This window comes from Mastomys coucha, unplaced genomic scaffold (assembly GCF_008632895.1).
Source record: "Mastomys coucha isolate ucsf_1 unplaced genomic scaffold, UCSF_Mcou_1 pScaffold5, whole genome shotgun sequence".
In the NCBI taxonomy this organism is placed as follows: domain Eukaryota; kingdom Metazoa; phylum Chordata; class Mammalia; order Rodentia; family Muridae; genus Mastomys; species Mastomys coucha.
This window is the reverse complement of record NW_022196911.1, coordinates 83486764-83507643: the sequence shown is the minus strand read 5'-3', so window position 1 is coordinate 83507643 and position 20880 is coordinate 83486764. Positions and strand designations below refer to the sequence as shown.

The 20880-nt window shown below is 40.6% G+C and overlaps 1 protein-coding gene across 2 annotated transcripts in view; it reads right to left on the bottom strand.

Annotated features, from left to right (window-relative positions):
- Rnf43 (ring finger protein 43) overlaps positions 1-20878 on the bottom strand; it is a 71071-nt gene extending 50193 nt beyond the window's left edge. The window contains exons 1-2 of one of the 2 annotated variants that reach the window (XM_031352035.1): positions 20121-20878; positions 18480-19211 (exon numbers count right to left, since the gene is read on the bottom strand). In XM_031352035.1, coding sequence (XP_031207895.1) covers positions 18480-18731 — 252 coding nt within the window. In that variant the 5' untranslated portion in view covers positions 18732-19211; positions 20121-20878. The remainder of the gene's footprint in view (positions 1-18479; positions 19212-20120) is intronic. The other variant, XM_031352036.1, reaches the window with a different exon arrangement.
- Between the last annotated feature and the right edge of the window lie 2 nt (positions 20879-20880).

Below are 20880 nucleotides of genomic sequence, written 5' to 3'. Positions count from 1 at the left end.
CTCTGCCTCCCAAGTGCTGGGATTAAAGGTGTGCGCCACCACTGCCCGGCATAAGCACAGATTCTTATAAAGCCTGAAAGCTATGCAAGAAGAGGGGTCTTGGTGCAGGTTAAAATTCAACACAACTGAGGAGAGATGAACAAGCAAAGCCGAGGGAGAGACATTTGCAGAGAGATTAGACTTCACTTTGTGAAATTAGCTAAAATTATGAATAGGAGCAGGGACTTGAGGAAAGGAACTAGAGGGGTCAAAGGGTCGTCTGCTTTGCATGTGACCAATCTCTGTTTCAGCAGGCAAACTTTCCAAGGACAGATAACTAATTTTACAGCAGCATCTCTAAGTGTAGCTGTTTTCGGTCCGGACAGAGTTTAAGGGAAGCAGTTTCCCCCAAAAGGCTTGAAAATTAAGCTTTTGGAGTTCATCCTCTGGCTGGAGGTACAGCTTGGTGGGTAGAGTGTTCGTCCAGCGTGCCTCAAGTCCTGAGTTTGATTTCCCCAGCACAGCATAAAACCAGGTACAGTGGTACAAGCCTTTAATCTCTGACACTTGGGAAGGGCAGGCAAGAGGATCAGAAGTTCAAGGTCATCCCAGCAAATTCAAGGCCAGTTTGGGATACACAAAACCCTATCTCAAACAAAACTATGTCTCTGTGTATCCCCCCCCCCATATATATGTGTGTATGTGTGTGTGTGTGTGTGTGTGTATGTATATATATATATATGTGTGTGTATGTATGTGTGTATTTATATGTTCATGTTCAAGATAATCTTTTTTATTGTTTTTAAATACAGATTTCCATGGTAGAGTCATAGATGCTTCAGTGTAAAGTTGAATATGATGACAATTTCAAATACTTTCCCATCAGTCCCAGCCACAATACATCCATCCTCTGCTTCAGGGTTTTGTAGAACTTGAGTTCTTTTGGTTCCAGTGTTGTTACTTATTTGCTGGAAGCTTGAAGGAACTGAGCACATCTGTCCCACGCCTGTTTCCGGTGGCCCTAAGACTCAGGAGGCAGGCACAGGAGAAACAGGTGTTCAAGATCAGCTACATAATAAGCTACAGGGTAGCTTGGGATACACAAGACTCTGCCTCAAAAAATGAAATCAGGCTAGGCATGGTAGCAAAAAACCTTTAATCCCAGCAGTAGGGAGGCAGAGGCAGAAGAATTTCTAAGAGTTTGAGGTGGTTTGGGCCTACATGGTGAATTCCAGATCAGCCAAAGCTACAACAACAACAACCCCCCCACCAAAAAAATCAAACAAACTCAATTGAAAAAATATGTGTGTGTGCGTAGACAAACAAATGTTATTGTAGGATAATCACTTAAAGTTTTAAAACAATTAGGACTATTAAGAACATGCTCCTTTATGTAAAACACAGCAACACCACAGACCTAAAAGCAATGAACATTTAAAAAAAAAAAAAAGAGTATGAAGAAGAAGAAAAGAAGAAAGAGGAAAAGAAAAGGCTGAGGTGCATAATTCAGCTCTAACTCAGCAGGATGCCATCCTCAGCAGAAGACAGACAGAACTGACAGACACACACAGAGAGACATGCAGAAAAGAAGATTCTGATTCTCAAGGACACTTGCTAGTTAGGGAGTAGGACATTCTAATTAGCACAGGTCCCTGACTAATGATAATATTTTGATTTATTTGCCTGTTTAAAAACCAGGAAGTACTTTTTTTTTTTTTTTGGTTTTTCGAGACAGGGTTTCTCTGTGTAGCCCTGGTTGTCCTGGAACTCACTCTGTAGACCAGGCTAGCCTCGAATTCAGAAATCTGCCTGCCTCTGCCTCCCAAGTGCTGGGATTAAAGGTGTGCGCCACCACCGCTCAGGAAGTACTTTTAAACTCAATTTGTAGTTTTGAACCCCTTTCTAAAATATATGGGTGTATTTTCTCACTTAAATAAGTTATATTATACATAACTTAATCTGTATGTCTTATGACACTGCAAGGGTTGTATCATGGCATTCTGAACATGAAACAATGGGCTAGATGTAGACACTGCCCAGGGGATTCTGACTTTATGCCCTGCTTCTTCCTTTTAACTTATCTGTAGGACATAAGCACAATATACAGACGTCCTAGTTAACATAGTATCTGCTTTACTTTTGTATGCATATTTATTTTATTTAATGAAAAATTTCCTATGAAGCCTCAGTTCACAGATTATTAACAATGGATCACAAAGCCTCAAATGATCAGATTAAATTAACCTTGCCACTAGGATTATCAAACTGGAACAGCAAGGTATCTAAAGACAGAAAAAAAAAATATTTTAAAAAAATTCCATGCATAGACCTGGAGGCTGGCCAGGCCTGGTGGCACCTACTGTAATCCCAGCACTCAGGAGGCCAAGGCACGAGGTTTAGGCTTTCAGGCTGCCTGGGCTGTGTAGCAAAACCCTGCCCCCCAAAACAAAGCAAACAAAAACGATGAGAAGCAGGGCCTAGCAGACATTCATTTTCGCGTTCTTAACACCCTATGGTTTGGGATCTCAAGACTTTGTCCAACAGCCTCAATAAATATATAAAGATATCAAGAGGTGAAGGTCAGAAAGAGACTTCAAACGAGCCGGCTGGAACTGACCCAAAGAGTCGCCTGCTAGGCTTCCCTTCCCCACGACCACAGCGGTGCTGAGTGTTCATCCCAGCCTTTATTTCAAAGAGCCTCAGATGCTTTGCAGACTTCACTCACTAATCTTTATTAGGCCTTGGGAAGAAAACAGTTTTCTCTCAGAAGTGTCTTCAGAGAGAAAGGATGCTACTTAAAACCAGTAATAAGGAAAACATTTGTCCCCTCTCCCCTTCCCTGCCCACCTCCTCTCCTCACTCCCACCGTTTTGTCCTGGTGACTAAAGTACGTAATGATGCCAAGCTAGTGCTGAAAGGTTAATAAAGGAAACTGAGTTAGAGGCTGTGTGTGTTTAATCATGGCAGAGAACAAGTAAGTAGAAAAGACCAGGAAACCTGTAATTACCTTTATCCCATTATCTACCTATTTGGGGGACAGGCTTCAAATTGATAAAACTACAAAACACTGACTTTCCACCCCCTCGGAAGGCTGGTCAGTCTCAGGGATGGCTAAAAGAACGTTCTTCACCTGAAAAAGAAAAAAGGTCAGGGCTTCAAATATTTGATGGTCGTGTTACTAGGACTCTGCTTTCTGTCCTCATTTGATTCGATTTGAGAAGTCAAATGAGACTTGAGGCTCGAGGATGGTAGAGATGCTTTCCAAGCAGGAGATAGAATTTTATCTGCTGAGCCTCAGAAGACATGTCGGGACCAGTACAGCATAATGAACTGGGTAAGTCAGTCCCCATCACAATCCCAAATGCCTTACAGCCAAGCTGCACAGGAGTCTAAGGAGTTGCTTCAAAGTAATGAAATAAATCTCTCTAAGAGGCCAAAGAGGGGAGGAGGGCTTGTTAGCGCAGTCCCAGGACCCTTCAGATTACCAAGTGGGAAGGCGGAAGGTGTCTGCTTGGTTTCTGCGATCAGCTTACTGACCATGGGCAGATGCTCATGGTTCACCCGTGTAGAACGGCCACATGTACAAAGGTCCAGAGCAGAGAAGTGATTCACCACAGCACCGCCAAGACAGGCGCAGCACTTATGTCCCCACCCCAGAACTCACAGTTAGTCATTCTCCAAGCCACTGCCTGCTTGGACTACTGGAACTACTGGGACATTAATCAATCCCTTAATCCTCAAAAGTTTAAAGTTGAAGCTCTATCTTTGCAGCCACATTAAAACACCAATAGCCTAGATGGTTATTTAGGGATAATACCAAATAAGTTAACCGTCCCTAGATAAATAACCCCATACTTTTTAATTCTTCTGACAGTTATTGAATGACTGAGAAGTAGCCCAAGTCTAACTACTATTAATAATACGGCTTTGCACGTGCAATCTTCAAAGACAGATCTCCCATATTATTTCTTTTCAGGTGGGCAGGCCATTTATTACCATCATCCCTTCTTCACTCAAGAGGACTCAAGCTCACGGAGGTTAAGCAATTTTCCTTGAGGCCATGAAGCTAAGCAGGATCAGAGAGGGGGTTAAAGCATAGTCTCCCGCCCCCACCCCCACGAGCTCTGTCTTCCTTTACTGCAGAGCACCCTTTGTGCCTTATTATAATTGTGTATCATTAGATGGGGGTACTATGCAACCAACACCATTTGGGGGGCATATTATCTTCAATTATTTGATGGGTGATAGAAATTGTGTTCTTAGGTTAACACGTTTCCAGTTATATACAAAACTTAACAAAGATTAAAAGCACAGGAGGTAGTTCTGTCCTGAAGGAACCCAAGAAACACTCCAATAATTCAAAAGAAAGAACTATTCCTAAGGTTGCTGTGTTACCTCCCAAATAACTGGCTGACCAAGGAGCTTTCCCCTGGTGGCCAGGTAGATAACCTGCACTGCTGGGAAACCAGCAAGAGCACCCCCACAGCTTCTCGCCCCCATGTGACCACGTGGTGTTCTCACTCTGGAATGTGTCTCCTCTATTTTGGATAGATTGCTCTTCCTCAAGCTCTTTAGAGGCAGACTTGCAGGTGATAAGTTTCAAATATCAAGTTACCACTTGATTTGATACGGTTGGTAGATCCTTACAGAAGTCTTGAAAACCAGGTGAACACCAGAAAACCATAAAAGTTGCACCTCCTTCACGTGATAAACAATGTAACAATCACCAAACGCCACGCCAAAACCTACACAAGTCGTCAGTGGAAGGACTGGCTCTTCCCTGGTCCTCTGGAAATGAGGACATGCCATGCACCCACTGTTTGGGTGTCGGGAACTATTACAGTTTCAGGGTGGTTTAGTTACAGGAGAAAAATCTCCTGGCAGCAGTCACGAGGCAGGTGCAGTCGTAAAGACGGTGACTTTTGATGCCATTGTCCCTGCCAGGGCAGGTGGTACGGCAGGAGCGTGGAGACATGCCAGACAGCCTCCAACTCACACTCCCCTTTAGAAAACAACAAAAATGAAAACAAAATGTGATCTCTTGTCCCACACCTTGAGGAATAATAGTACTTGGAAAATACAAGCATTTTATGTAACAATATTAATTTGGTTTACGTGTACAACTCAGGAGAAGTAAGAGTGTGAACACAAAGTCGGCTGCAGATTAGTTACCCTACTTATAGTTTGCTTTTCTATGTCTTTATTTAGACTAGAAGGACTCTTATTGTCAGTAAATTTTACTAATATTATCCTAATATAGTTTTTAAAAACTCTATATAATCTAATAATACATGATAGGCATGGTTGGTTGTTTGTATTTGGAATTTTGTTCTTATTGCTGTTGTTGTTTTGAGACAAGGTCTCTCTAAGTAGCCCTGGCTGGCCTGGAACTTGCTTTGCAGACCAGCTTGGCTTCAAACTCACTTGAGATCTACCTGTCTCTGCCTTCCAAGTGCTGGGATTGAAGGTGTGCACCATTACACCCTTCAAATGTTAATGCTAATGTTCTCAGGAGGTCGACTCCCTGTCTCCTGGCATTTCTGCCATCCACATAATAACGTGGCCCACTCCTGCCACACTTCTTCCACCGTCAGCAGTGTCAGACAACAGACAGATCTTGAACAGGTAAGTTTTCTCTGCTAAGTAAAATAAACTGGTAAATCCCCTTGATTTCAGAGTCTGCATTACTGTCCTGGAGCAAACTAGTGCGTTTACAACTTTTGAGAAGGCTGGTGAGATAGCTCAGTAGTTAAGACTGGCTACTGTTCCAGAGGACCCAAGTTTTGTTGCCAGCACCCACAGTGGGTGGCTCACAACTGCCTGTAACTACAGTTCCAGGGTATAGTCTCCCTTTTATAACTTCCACAGGACCCCTACACATGTGGCATATACTGACACAAAATGTGTGTGTGACACACACACACACACACAAATGAAATAAAAATTTAAAAAAACTTTTGAGAATAGTCTGTTGATGAGTCTATGAAAAAGACTTTCCAAAAAACCCACAAAAATTATATAGCATGTCAGTTCAGAAAAGAATAAAACCATAAAAGATTATTTTTAGTGGCAAAGATAGACAAGCGATGTTTCTCTGAGGTTCGTCTCCAGGGCAGACCTTTCTAACTGATGATGCCTTTTTAAACCACAAGGACACCACAAGAAAGCTCTCAGTGTGCTCATAGAATCCTTGTGGGGGGCACTGGTAACTGCCATTATTGGAAACTGAGCATTTTTGGGTGCTCCTGGAATTCGATTTCCAACCACCACTCTGTCTCAGAGGGCAAACACTCTTCAGCTCCCAGCCACAGAACTGAGATTAAGGTAACACTGTACTCGGCCCTGGGCATGATTCACCAGATTGGCTCCGCCCATCATGTCAGTCCTCTGTTCTGGTTGACGTTGTTAGTCTGTTCTATGAAAGAAAACAGTATAATATAAACAGGTTTTCAGAAGCTTTGAGAGTTCCTGGGTTAAGAGAAGGGCAGAAAGCTCAGAAAATAATGCCCTATAGATGTCAAAAATGTTAAAATTGAAATATTAAGTGACTCTTTGTTCTCACCCAGAAGAACAGTTCTGTAGTGTATGGTCTCAGTTCTCCTTGGATGACTAATGGCGTGTGGCAGCAATGGCAGCGCTGACCATAGCTATGTCTCTCTGCACCTGACTCACTCACTTTAAATCTAAAAGCAAGTACCTCCTTCAGTTACCTGCCAAGACCTGAGTTCAGCCCCTCAGGGTGTGGAGGCCTTTCTCTGTGGGAGAAAATGACATCACAACTCCTCAGAGACAGTAGGGAAATGTGGAGAATGTGGCTCCCAAAACTCCTGATATTGACTGCCCAGAAATATCAAGTTCCCAAGAGTTGAAACAATGAAGGTTAAAACAGACGATTTTGTTGTTGAAGTTTCTCCATAGTACTGGATATTTCCAAACACAGGGTTATAAAATAGCAGATGCATAGGGTGGGTGGCCTTTTCCAGTAAGTCAGCAGCTCAAAACCCAAACATTCCTGGGATAAGTCCAAGCTCAGAGACAGAAGACCTCAACTCATTTGTACCTTACCCAGCTAAGCAAGGATGGATAAAGATGGAGTTCCATGGGCTCTCCTTCAGCTCTAAGTCTGTGCTTTGGGGGACTTGCTAATGTTGCAAGTTTGCATTCAAAATAAATTCTGGGCACTCAAGTAATCCCCCACTCTTCTCCAAACTTCCTTTGATGTCCAACAACTGAGGACAAGGATCTCTGATTATAAAACATTTTTTTTTCTTTTGGTTAGAAGAAAATTCTTTGCAGGGCGTGACCAGCAGGAGAAAGAAAAGATTTTTCTGAAGTGCAAACTAGTTGGAAACCCCCTGGGGAAAGACTCTGACTTCCAAGCCTTTAAGAGGCACAGACCTGCCTGTACAAGCTGCCTCCCTCCGCTGACTGGGCTCTAAGAAGGCGCTTTTTGTCTACTCTGGGACCTCAAAATTCATGGCAGCCTTTTTTTTTTTTTTTTTTTTTTTTTTTTTTTGCGGAAGTTTTCTAGGGACACAACGGAAAGATAGTCACAGTTTAGGAGTAAGGCACAGTAACTAATCGGATTTCCATCCTAGAATGCTTACAAACCAGAGTATAAACACCTACCAACTGCTCTGAAACTTTAGGTCTCGCACACTTCCTCAGATTGGGGATACTAATTCAAGCTTACACGGTTTTTAAAGCCCAGATTCACACTCCTCCCGACCCTCTGGTTTTAGGGTCCTTCCAGATCTTTCCTAAGATTTAGTTTGAGTCCCCTGGGCATTTCTTAGTGATTTGAGTTCAACATGGTTCCATGACAGGGGCTGGGAACAGCTTTGATGATTTTTAGCATAAAGGTCCTCAGTTCAACAAAAGGAAGTGTAACCCTAAAGTACAGAGACATTCTCACTTCTCACTTCTCTCTGAGCTGACTAATGCAAGGACAGGACAGGACCAGGAGACAATAGTCACCACTCTGACACTCTGCTACAAGGTTGTCCTGTGACTTTAAATCTGATATGGGGTGGGTTTTGTTTTTGTTTTCTGTTTTGCAGCATCTGCTATATATTTTACCTCAGATAAAAGAATTAAATACTCCTGGCATGGAGAAGCCATCTATAATCCCAATACTTGGGAAAGTGGGAGCAGCAGGAAGATTGTTGCAAGTTCAAGGCTAGTCTGGACCTTGTCTCAAAGCAAAAATGGTGGATGGATGGATGGACAGATAGGTAAAAGAGATATATGTCCCTTTAAGTGACTGGAAGGATGGCTCAGTGGTTAAGAGACAGGTTAGTTCCTAGCACTCACATGGAATCTCAGCTCCGGGGGACCAGTGCCCTCTCTGGCACCAGGCACGCATATGGAACACAAACATACATGCAGACAAGCACTCATACACCTATTGTGTTTAGTGTATTAAATTTACTTCTACTTGGTTTTGTTTTAGGTGGGGGTTTTGTTTGTTTGTTTTTGTTTTTTTTTTGAGACAGGCTGCTCAAGACTGCCCTTGAACTCCTGATCTTCCTGCCCCTGGTTCCCAAGCACTGGGATTTACAGGTATAAATCTCAAAATCTAGCATATATTATGCCTACCTCTATGATGATGTGATGAGGACAACAACGATGAAGAGTTTAAAGGCTCCTGCATTGTCATTTTAGGCATCTTGTTTGTTTGAGGCAGGACTTCACTGTATTACACAGCCTGGCCTGAAACTTGCTTCCACTTCCTAAGTGCTGAGACTATAGCTCATTATATCCAACTTACATATATATACTTTGTATTTACCCACAGGAAGCACCTAAGTGGTCCCAAATAATCTAATACAAAAATCTAATAATAATCTAAAGGTGTGCATACCATTACAGTTTATTAACATTATAGCAGGTTATAATGTTCATAGAACTCTCACATTATACTAAAACCAACATAATTTTAGAGGATGAGACTAATATACAACTATAACTAAAATCAACTATATATATATATAAAAAAAAGGCAACCTTGTATCAGGTACACCCTTTAGTTGGTAGAATGCTTGCCTAGCATGTACTAGGGCCAGGGTCCCATCCCCAGCACCTCATAAAGACAGGTATAATACTATATATCTCAAAACCCCACACTTGGGAAATGGAGACAGCAGGATCAACCCTTCAAGATCATTTTTGGCTACATGAGAAGCTCAAGGCCTGCCTGGGGTACATAAGACTACCTTTGAAACAAATGTTAACATTATGAATCATTGCTGTTATTATTATTGTTAAATGGAGATGTATCCAAATACTTCACTTTCTATGTGATAAATCTTTTTTTTTTTCCTTTATGGAATGTCCTTCATGGATTAAAGAATCAAAACCAAAAACACTTGAGATTATTCACTCAAAGTTCCTACTATGTAGAATTCCATTTAAAGCTAAATGTATCAACAGAAACTTCTTGCACATTTTGGAAAGTCTGCTTGCAATCTGAATGAAAGCCAGCATGTTTAGTTATTTGGATTTCTGAAGAGAATGTTGCTGAGAAGCACACCCATGCAGGACTGCAGGACTGTACAGGAAACATTGTAACTCATCAACCTGGGGGCAGCTGTTCTCCGTCTTTCAGCTCCTTAAAGTTGCTTGGGTTAAAACCTAATGTTCCTTTGTTTTGTTTCAATCACATGGAATTCAAGGCCGAGTTGCCACAGTCATTTTCCTTCATTTTGTTGAATTCTGTTTTCACTTTTATTTACCTACTTGTGGTGCTAGGACCTGAACTCAGGGCCTCCTGTGGCTAGGCTAGTGCCCTGCCACTTGAGCCACACACCCAGCCTACTACAGTCATTTTGACCAACTCTGAGCTCTAAGCAATAAAAACTAAAGCTCTGGAGCTTTTACACCTGTAACTCTCCTCTGCCATTCACCACACGCTGTCCTTTCTGCTGTTTAAGACACTTCTCCTTAGTTGGACCAGGTAAGGTGCTGTGCTGTGATTTCCTCTAGTAACGGCTTAAGGCATATGTGCACAGGGAGGGAACCACCATTGTTAGCATCCAGGGAAGCCAGCATAGCTTCTACTTGTGATGAGTTTTCTCACCCTAGACTTCCAAGAGCATCTTGCTTTCAGATGATGGATCCAGGTTATAAACCACTAGGCCTACAGTGATTTTTATAGCAGAATAAAATGACACGAACCACAAAAAGTAATGCTACATTGTGACAGAGTATTTATTTTTCTTGATTTGTTTTAAAGCATGTCTTCTAACTGATTAGGGATCAAAGAAGAAAGACATCTTAATGTAATCTGTAATTTTTTTTCTTTTCTTTTCTTTTTTTTTTTTTTTTTGGAGACAGGGTCTTATTCTGTGTCCCAAGCAAGTCTTGAACTTACAATCCTTCTGCTTCAGCCTCCTGAGTCCAGGAATATAAATCTACCATAGATAGATGACTAACAGACAGACAGAATATTTTTTTCCTTGTGGTACTTAGGCTCAGACCTTGGGTCATTTGCATGTAAGACAAGTCCTGTACTACTGAGCTATATCCCCAGTACTATATCTTTTAAAAAGCAATCAATCATTGATTTTTAAAATATTATTTTTATGTTTATAAGTGTTTGTTAGTATATATGTCTGTGCATGCCTGGCCCCCACAGAAGTCAAAGGAGGACGTCCATTCCCTTGGACCTGGAATTACAGCCGCCATGTGGGTGCTAGACACTGAACTTAAGTGGATTGTGAGAGCAGCAAGTGCACGTACCTGCTGAGCCATCTGCCCAGCCCTGGTTGTGCTTTTTGTTGTGTTGCTGCTATTTTTGAGACAAGATCTCACTCTTTACCTGGCTAATCTGACCCAGTCTCCTTTAGTGTTGGAATCACAGGTATGAGCTTCCGTACCAGCTTATTTAAAAATAAATTGGGTGAGGGGGGGTATTTTCTGACAGAAGGTCTTATTATGGTGCTCAGGCTTGCTTCAAACTTATTATGCAGCCTAGGCTAGCTCTGAACTCTCAGCAGTTCTCCTGCCTGAGTTTTCTAAGTTCTGGAATCACACATGTCACCATGCCCAACGACATTGTCTTCTCAATAGACTCTTTGGGTTTTTTAATTTCCAGCAAAGACAAAATATTGTTTAAAATGAATAAACTTGGCTAAAAATATCACAGGAAAATACACCTGCTCTTTGGCTAGTAAACATTAGTTTTCTTGGATTCTATTCCTCATCTGTGAAATGGAAAGAATGGAGTAGGTACTTTATTCCACTTGAACTTTGATGATCTAGCAGGTGGAATAACTGATGCTTATCCCTCCCTGACTCCCACACCCAAACCATTTACTGTAGTAACTGAAAACCCTGTAGTAGTAGACCTTGATTCCAACATAGGGCTACTAAGCTCTTCACAAGGGTAAAGAAGAAGTGGCCATGAGAGTATGAGAGAAAGACTGTGGAACACATAAATAACAGCACATAAACCTGGGCCATCTGAAGAGTTTCTTTTAGAGTGGTTAACTGACCAGACTACAGAAAATGTTTTTGGAAAAGCAACAATAAAGAATGAACATCTGCATGCACATTTTAGGAAACAGCAAAAGTAGAAGACATAAAACACAAGGCCTCTAGTTTCAGCCAAAGTATTCTACAGACAACGGAGACAACAGTATTTCAACTGTCATGTAGTTGCAAGCATCAACAGCAGACTGTCCAGATATCTGCTTGCACAAAACGGATAGTATGTGCAAGGAAGGCCCCACTGGGTCCACAGTGGTACTGAGTTGACTAGTGTCTGATACTTCAACTTAAAATTGTACTTATACTATGGTCATTTCTCTCATTACACAAGTAGCATCCATATAAAAATAAACAATTGAAGAACTACACCAGTGTTTTAAGGGATCAGAATTTTTACATTATCTAACTTGCTATCTTGAGAAATAATATTGCCTTTAGGCTTACAATTTTAAATTATTTTGGTGTTCCTAAATTTGCAAATTCAACACAAATTCTAATATACTAAAAATCATGGGACAAATTTTCCCTTGAACTAAAATGCTTAGATTAGCTACTTAATATTCAGTAGCTTATCTGTTATTTAAAAACAAAAAAAGCTGTTAAGTTTCACATTTGAAAATACCAAGTCTGGAGGTGAGTATATAGCTCAAATTAGAAGAACACTTGCTTACCATGCACGAGGTCTTGGCTTTAATCCCCAGCAACACACAGAGACAGACAGACAGATAGACAGAGGCAGGAAAAAATACTGCTTTAGGGTATTTCAAAACCAGTACTAGGAATCACAAGTTTAAGAACTAAGAAGGTGAGGTCCTTTGGATATATGTTAAGACTCTGTAATCAAACACTTAAACTCAGTACCCAGTACTCCTTCTTAGAAAACCAGAATTTCCTAAGAAGCAAAGGTTGAACTCTCTATGAAATAAATGCTGAGTCAGGAGCTGGGTTTGGTAATACTAGCACTTGGAAAGTAGAGGTAGGATGATAGCAACAAGTTCAAGGCCAGCCTGTTGTATACAAGAAACTCCAGGCTTACCACAGCTATTCAGTAAGACCCTGTCTCAAAACCAAAACCACTCATAGCCAAATAAGCAAACACATAGACAAGGAAGTGCTAAGTAGGGCCAGAAATGTAGATTAGTGAAAGAATGCTTGCCTAGTGAGCATAGTTGAAATCCATCTCCAGAATCAATCAATTAATTAACAAACAAATATAGTAAAATGTTGAATAAAGGAACACATGAAATATACTCATGGGACCTAGCCATGGTTGATTTTGAAAGAATCAAAGAAATAGTTAGCCATTAATAAGTCAAAACAATGAAATAGGATAAGATAAATAAACCCATTTTGTCCAAGAGTTATTATCTCTCAGCTTGGAGTTACTTATGTTCACTAACAAACACTGATTGCCAAGGCTCTACCTAATATAATAAGGCACTATCTTTAGAGATATAGCTTTCAACACAAGTGGGAAAAAAATCTGTTTTCATAGCATCCACAGTTTACTAAGAGGAGACAGGAAACTAGAAAAATAAAATGTCAATAGAGAATGATTTGGAAAAAAAAAGTAAACCAACTAGCAAACCATTGAAAGTAGATTACACTGGGCAGTGGTGACACATCTTTAATCCCAGCACTTGGGAGGCAGAGGCAGTAGGATTTCTGAGTTCAAGGCCAGCCTGGTCTACAGAGTGAGTACACTCTACAGGACAGCCAGTGCTACACAGAGAAACCCTGTCTCGAAAAACAAAAACAAACAAACAAACAAACAAAATCTATGAATTTGAACTTAAACTTTTTTATTTCTATATGAAACACAGAACACACATGTCTCCTTTATATAGATAATTAGAAAGGACACATCTTTTTGTTGATTTTATTTTGTTTTGTTTCTTTGTTTGAGACACAGTCTCATGAAATAGCCGAGGCTGGCTTTGACTCCATTGTGGAGTACAGGTTAGCTTCTAATTCATAATTCTACTGGTTTTAGTCTCCTGAGTTCTGGAATCACAGGCCTGTATCGCCACACTCAGCAGAGATTCCCTTCTGACCTGAAAAGCACCATTAACAATATCTTGCAGCTCGGGCTGGAGAGATGGCTCAGCAGTTAAAGCGTGCTGGCTCTCTTCCTGAAGACCTGGGTTCAATTCCCAGCACCCACATGGCAGCTTACAACTATCTATAATTCCAGTTCCAGGGGATCCAATGCCCTTTTCTTGCCTCTTCAGGTTCCAGGTATACAAGAGGTATACACATGCCAGCAAGATACCCATATGCACAAATAAAAAGTTTTTAAAAATATTCTGCAGCTTCTTCTTTCCTCCAGATACCAAGTTCATAACAACAACAACAACAACAACAATAACAACAACAAACAGATCTAGAAGGCCTGAGCAGGCTTTGTATCTGATAGTACATTTCTGAATATATTCCAAAGCCAATTATTAATTATCTTTTCTGTATTATTATGTATTACTCTGTATTATTAGCATACATAACTGAGAGTTGACTGTACCTTGAATATTTACTCTGTAGTTCTTTTGAAGGTTGGCAGCAAAGCAAAAATATCATAAAATCTACTCTGACATCTGCATCCAAGGAACTCACTTAAGCAATGTCAATTAAGTGCATGTTATTTCAAAATGTATTCTTTGAGTTCCTGGGTTAATAGTCATCACATTTTAAAACTGTAACAGAGATCCTGGGTAAACATTTTGATTTCCTCATTTCTGCAGTGAAACTCGAAATGAGAAAAAAAGTTAGAAATTCAGACATTATTTGAGGGGGTAGAATACTGTGTGTCCAGGATCAGCCTCTCAGAATGACACTCTGTGACATACAGGAGCTGGAGAAGCACGACTCTACAGTTCAAGCTCCAGCTACACCAATACTCACGAATATGAGTTATTATTACCTTAGAGACATTAAGTCCTCTGTTTCCTTTTCTGTAAAATGTGAGACATAAATGTATAGAACACTGTCTTCTCATAAATTATCATGATATTCAATGAGCTAATACATGTAAAATGTGCAGTATCTATCTGTTTGGTAGCTATATTTAAAGCCCTCAATGTCACAGACACCCACTGAGGTAAAAGCTATTTTGTTCCAATGGGACAGCCACTTGCGGTTAGTTAATTCTTTAAGTCTATAGCTTGCAAAAGAAGATTGTCTAACACTGGCCAAAACCTTCGATTAAAAGTTTCAGGTGCTCAGTACAAATAAAGTGAAAATTCAGAGAGTGTGATATGCATGCTGACAGGTAGGTAGATTGGAGGCAAGTAGAGACACTGGCAAAGGGTTTGTCCAGGAGGCGCTCTCTCCCTGTTATTGGTAAAATGTGAAACTAGCCTTGCTCCCACCGCAGTCTGCCGCCTCCGGGCAGTGCATTCTAATCTTGGCCATAACTTTATCCTGGAGTCTAAGACAATCCAGGACAACCAGCTGAGCAGGAAGAATGTGATAGCCAACGAGCTGCTGATCTCTCTTGTGCTAACTAAGCTCCTTGTGCTCTTTTGCTTGGAGAAAACTTGGAGTCCTTCTAACTAATACTTACAAGAGAATATGACTACAATCGTGTATAGATCCGTCACCAATAACATCACTAGGTAGTAATAACAGAAACAAACACTAATTAGATATAAGCAAGACAGAAAATTGGACATCAGGCAGTGCTCAATTCTAGGATATATTCATCAGCAATGGTGGAAACAGGAAATGAAGAATATGTTCAAGTAATATATATATATATATATTTTTATATATAAGTTGTCATCACTGCTATGTAAGAATACTCTTTGTAAGTCACCATCAAGTATTAGGAGGTCTCAAGAGTCTCTTTGGACCTGTCTTTTTTTGGGTTCTCTGTTTTCTTTGATGGCTAGTTAAAAAACCCAAACAGATCAGAAAAGCAGTGGTTATTCTAAGTGTACAAACTGAGTGGAAGACAAAAGGGGCGGGGGAAGCAGAAGGAACTAGAGACAAGGAAGAAAGAAAGGCTTGGCAAATGGAGGGGGAACCTGAAAGTTGGACACTTCAAAGAGGGCGGTAAACATGCAGCAAGATTAGGAAGATATAGTAACTCATAGAAAAAAACTTAGGGGCAAAGCAGAAATATAATTGTGCAGGGCTAAGATGGGAAATTCTTAGGAAAAGAGAAGACTTGAGAAGTAGAAGGCTATAGTAGCAAAGACAGCTCCTCTTCAGTTTCTTCCAGGGGCATGCGCGCGCACACACACACACACAGACACACACACACATACACACACAGACACACACACACACACAGACACACACACACATACACACACACAGACACACACACACACACACACACACACACACACACACACGAACATGTACACAGAGAGGACAGGGAGAGCAAAGAAAGAAACAAGCCCAGATATTACTGCTAACAAGGAGAAATCTAAACATAGAAAGTGGGGACTAAGAATCTAGACAAAAATCATCACTGCCCAGCTTTCCAATGCTCATGTATGAAAATTATAACCATCAGAAAAAGTTAGGAAAAAAGAAAATAATTTTAAAGGCAGTTGCATGCTCTATTTCCTTATTAAACAAAAGAAGGGGGGGCACATTGTCTCAGGATGGATACATTGTCAGGGAATGGCAAATTGTCACAGGATGGTTACATTGTCACAGTCCGCCCCTTCTTCTAAGGAAAATTAAGTGTGTGATACAAATGAAATCCAATTAATTTGGTTTTCATGAAAGTGGATGTATTCTGAATTAATTTGGGAAAGTGTAAAGAAATGTCTAATGTTCAGAGTGACAAAGTTATTCTTTTTTTATAACCACTGTTTTATATAAACTTTCCCATGTATAGTACTTCAGTTTTACAAGACCCAACTGAATCTTTAGAGACAACTAATCTTATGAATAATCCATAGACAGTATACAAGGAATCATTCATTTGTGGTATTATAATACAGCTATCTCTGAAGATAGCTAAGCTGCAGACATAGAGACAGAAGCAGAACTTCCAATGGAAGGCTCGGCTAGGCAGTCTCATGAGTAAACTGAGTTCAGTGTAATCTGATAAAGAGCAAATGGCATGGCATGGATTCGAGACACCAAAACCAAGCAGCCCACACACCAGAGCTCTTGGAAAAAGTGAATCAAATAATGAATAAAGATACATATTTTACAAGGTTTATTTTAAAAGCTTGTCTTCAGGAGTGATTAAGAAAATTTAGTTAACTGCTATGAATTAAAAAAATTGATTGACAGGTCCCTTCCTTTATGAAATACAGGAGTTTTAGGGAAGAGTTTTACCATAAGAGAAGCCAGCCAATGTGAACTAAAAGAGGACGCTGCACCATGGAGCAGATCACTGAGTTACTGAACGAGCGTTCATGGGGGCCGAGTGAGGCACGGGGCTTAGTGTACTCCTCAGACTGCACAGATGGCTTCCAGGTAAAACTCTTTGCTAAAATTCACAAGATAGGCACGTCAGGCTTCAGGCTACCAGGGATGCAAGGCCACCCCTCCATTCCTGCTGAGTTACTATTCCAGCTTTAAGTCCTCCTAACTCCAGCCTAGAGCCAACTTAGATGATAAATAGCCTCTCATACATATCAAATATTGCAGTAATTTTGCAGTCTGTCTTTCCAACCAGCAGAACCTTCTCTCTCGATTTTTTTATCCTCTTCATTTATCCCAGTTTTAAAATACCAGCAAAGAAGTGAAATGCAGAACCACTGAATCATATACAAAAATATCTTTTTTTTTTTTTTTTTTTTGAGATATGGTCTCTTTATGTCTCTCTGGGTGTCCTGGAACTTGTTGTGTAGGCCAGGTTGGCCTTAGGCTCAAAGAGATCCATCTGCCTCTGCCTCCTGGGTGCTGGGATTAAAGGCACGGGGCACAATGCCTAATTAAAATATTCATTTTTGAGAAATAACTTATTTATTTCAAGTTCTTACCTTCTTTCTGTAAAAATAAAAAAGTCTTAATTCATATAACCATAAACTAAAATTCGTATTCCATACATATCACAAAATAAAAATGTGACTTTGGCTGACCATATTTAAACCTACCTCCAATAAATATAGCAAGAAGTGTCATTTAACAAAATAAATTATAATAAGCAAGCAATATCTTTTAATGAAGACAGTAGATTGCCCATTAAAAAACAAACAAACAAAATAAAAAACAAAAAATTAAAAAAAATTCCACAGCTCACCAAGTTCTGTCTTCATCATAAGAATGAGCAATCGGCCTAAGGAAGGCTATGGCCCTGATAAGTTAATAAATTCAACACATAAAGAATAGGTAGACTGAATAAATTACAGCCTGAAGCCTAAGAAATTGTGTCAGGAGAAACTCTGTGAGTCAAAAAAAAAAAAAAATAAGTCAAATAAACTTTTAAAGTTTTGAACTGTACATTTAAAAACTGGAGCCGAAGGAGCAGGTTCCGGTGCAGACGCTGGGTCCATTTTGTGACCTAGTCCTCTCCATTTGGGGATTAGCAACAGGGAGCCAGCCACACGTGGTAGGAAGCCAGCCATAGCATTCAAGCTTGACCAAATTTTAAAAGTGACATGGTAATCAAATATATTTTGGGGGCAGTCTAGAATTTCAGGGTGCCTCGATCATTAAAATTAACATTTACAATTTAACAGGATGCAAGCTATGTTCATCAAGTCAATTAAATAAATACTTGTATTTCATCTATCAAAACAGTGCTCCAAGTACATTCGTAAAGAAAAGTTTCATTATGTATAACCCAAGAGATAATGCAACATAAGTTAAAATAAGCAAGTTACTTTCTAAAATACAGAATTTATATATATATATATATATCTTCAAATATAAAATAAGAATATGCCTTGCTCTACCAATAAAGCAATGTCTTCACAAAAAGTGAGTAAACACAAAGCTAAGCAATGGAAGGCTTGCATGGGTTTTTACTTTGCCAAACTAAAGAAAAAAGGCATCTTTCAAACAGACAGACGGAAGGTAAAACAGAACAGTGTTATACTTGCCTGCATTAGCTTCCCTTCTGCTGGAGTCACCTCTGCAACACCAGCAAACACACCTTCCAAAGTGAGGTTCAGTTTTCCTGTGGGGTCCATCTTCAAGGGGATCACTCTGATAATAGCTTTCTGTTCTGCTGATCTTTCGGACTCCACCGCTGCTGCCAGCACCAGTCCAGTATGTCCGAAGCCTGCGTGTAGGGTCGCCATCAGCAGCCAGGGCCAGAGGACAGCCAGCTGCAGCTGGTGGCCACCACTCATGCTACCAGCTGCATCAATGCTCTTCGGCCATGCATACCGCTTCCACTAGCTCATCCCAAAGGCAGATCCCCAGTGCAGAAAATGAAGGGGAAAGATGCTATTCCTCTGCTTCAGAGAGCTGAGTCAGATTCTGGTCCTTCCTTTTCTCTAAAGTAGATTCCCAAGCACAGGTTACAGTATTTCTGACTGGGAAGAGAAGATGGCCTTTTCAGCCCACCTCTGGGGCAGGTATGTCCTGTTTTCCCATCCTCACTGCGAATAGAGAAACGCCACCTCTTCTCTTTGGAGTTTCCAAATGTGCTTTAGATACAAGCATGGATTGGTATTATGTCAGATCACTTGCTGTTGGTCTTCCATATGTACCAGATTTCTGAGGCACTAAACCCAAGGCCGATGAATAAAACAAGGTCAGTAAACAGCTAAAGCAGTGCATCGCAGGTGAGTGAGGGGCTTCAGATCAGAACACGAAGACATGCTGCCCTTTTTAAGCCAGAAAAAAATGTCAACTGTAAATGGCTAAAGTCCCTGAGGAGGTTTTCTTTTTAATAGAGGAAGAGTGGAAATTAATCAGGCCCCACCTGGAGGGATGTCTAAAGATGCTACAGCATGTACTCATTAAAATGTCCATGCTAAATTGTGTTTCAGCATAGCCCAGAGTTCTAGGCCTACTGAATTTATATACTTTTTAAGAACTTCAATATATTATACTTTTTTGTTTTCCACCAAAAGCGCCTGTAAAATTAGGCACAAATTCATACATCTTTGACATACGACAAAATTAATCTGAATATCAAAATCTCTTCCAACTTTCATTTTGAGATTCTTGAAAAGTTTAGCCTTGTAATTATTTTCCCAGCTAAAATTCATATTTGTTTCCACTTTCCTTTCTTGCTTAGGGATCCCAGAGTTTATTCTCCAGCCTGAGAATATCAAGCACTTTTGACTTTCCTCAGAATGCTGTGGAAACACATCCAGACTTTACAATCTGTAATCTTCTAGATTCAGAAGAAAAACAAAGGGCTATTCCTAACACGTTTTCAAATTCCGTGAGGGGTGGAGAATCAAAGATAGGGGGAGTAGGGAGGTTCTAAGTTGAGCACTCTGAAAAAAGCTAGAGTGAGGAGATCTGGGCTATTTCTATGCTTCTAGGAAACTTTGGACTCTTTATAAATATCAGATTTTAAAATGCACACCTTTAAGTAACTATAAATACATTTCACCCACAAAGTATGCTTCGTTCTGAGGTCGTTTAAAAATCCTATAAAGTCTTCAGAATAAGTGCTGAAAAGCCAAGTGACTGAATGCAAACCTGTTCTATAGATTCTCTTACTTTTACTGAGACAGAGGGAGGGAGAAAACAAAAAAGAATTTCAAAAGAAATCTGCAAACCTGTTGCTGCTGTCGGGCCCACCGGAGTCCACGGGGGGTTGAAACAAATTCAATTATGCTTTTATAAATCCTGCTTTAAAAGACCTGAGCGGCTTAGCCCAATGCGGCTCATGCTTCCACCTTCTCAGTCTGCAATCAGACCAAGTGCTCCCACTCCAGGTAGGTGCCGTGCTTTGAAATTCCGAAGCCCGAAAAAGTAATCCACGCAGGTCAAAGGCAGAAACTTATTCCAGGACGAGAGCTACCGTCCTCAAGAACTCTGGAAATGCTTAAAGAAGATCCGAAATCATCTCTAAAATCTAACAAAAGTCTTTCCCCCCCGCCTCCGTACAGAATATTAAATGGTCAGCTCTTGGAAACGAAGATGAGAAACGAAGTAGAACATTTACTACCAAAACCACAGAAAATCCCAGAGGGAGAAGGCGGTATCCCTGAATCGTGGATGGACTTGGAAGTTCAGAAGGAGGCAGGGTTGAAGTGCTTCCTTTCAAGAAAGACAATTCTGGATCGGCTCCCTACAGCAGGAAACCTGTGGTTTGTAATTGGTGTACCAGCTCTGACTCCTTCCCCTGGGACTGCAATCACGCACTCTACCTGCTGACAAAGTGAGGGTGGAGCCGCCACACGCAAGCCAGCCCCTCCTCCTCTTGGTGCACAGGCTCACAAACAGCAAAAGTCGTCTCCTGGTCTCTTTCAGTCTCTTGCTCTTTTACTCCCCCTAGTGAGCCACAGCCCAACTGCACGCAGCTCAACTAGTCCT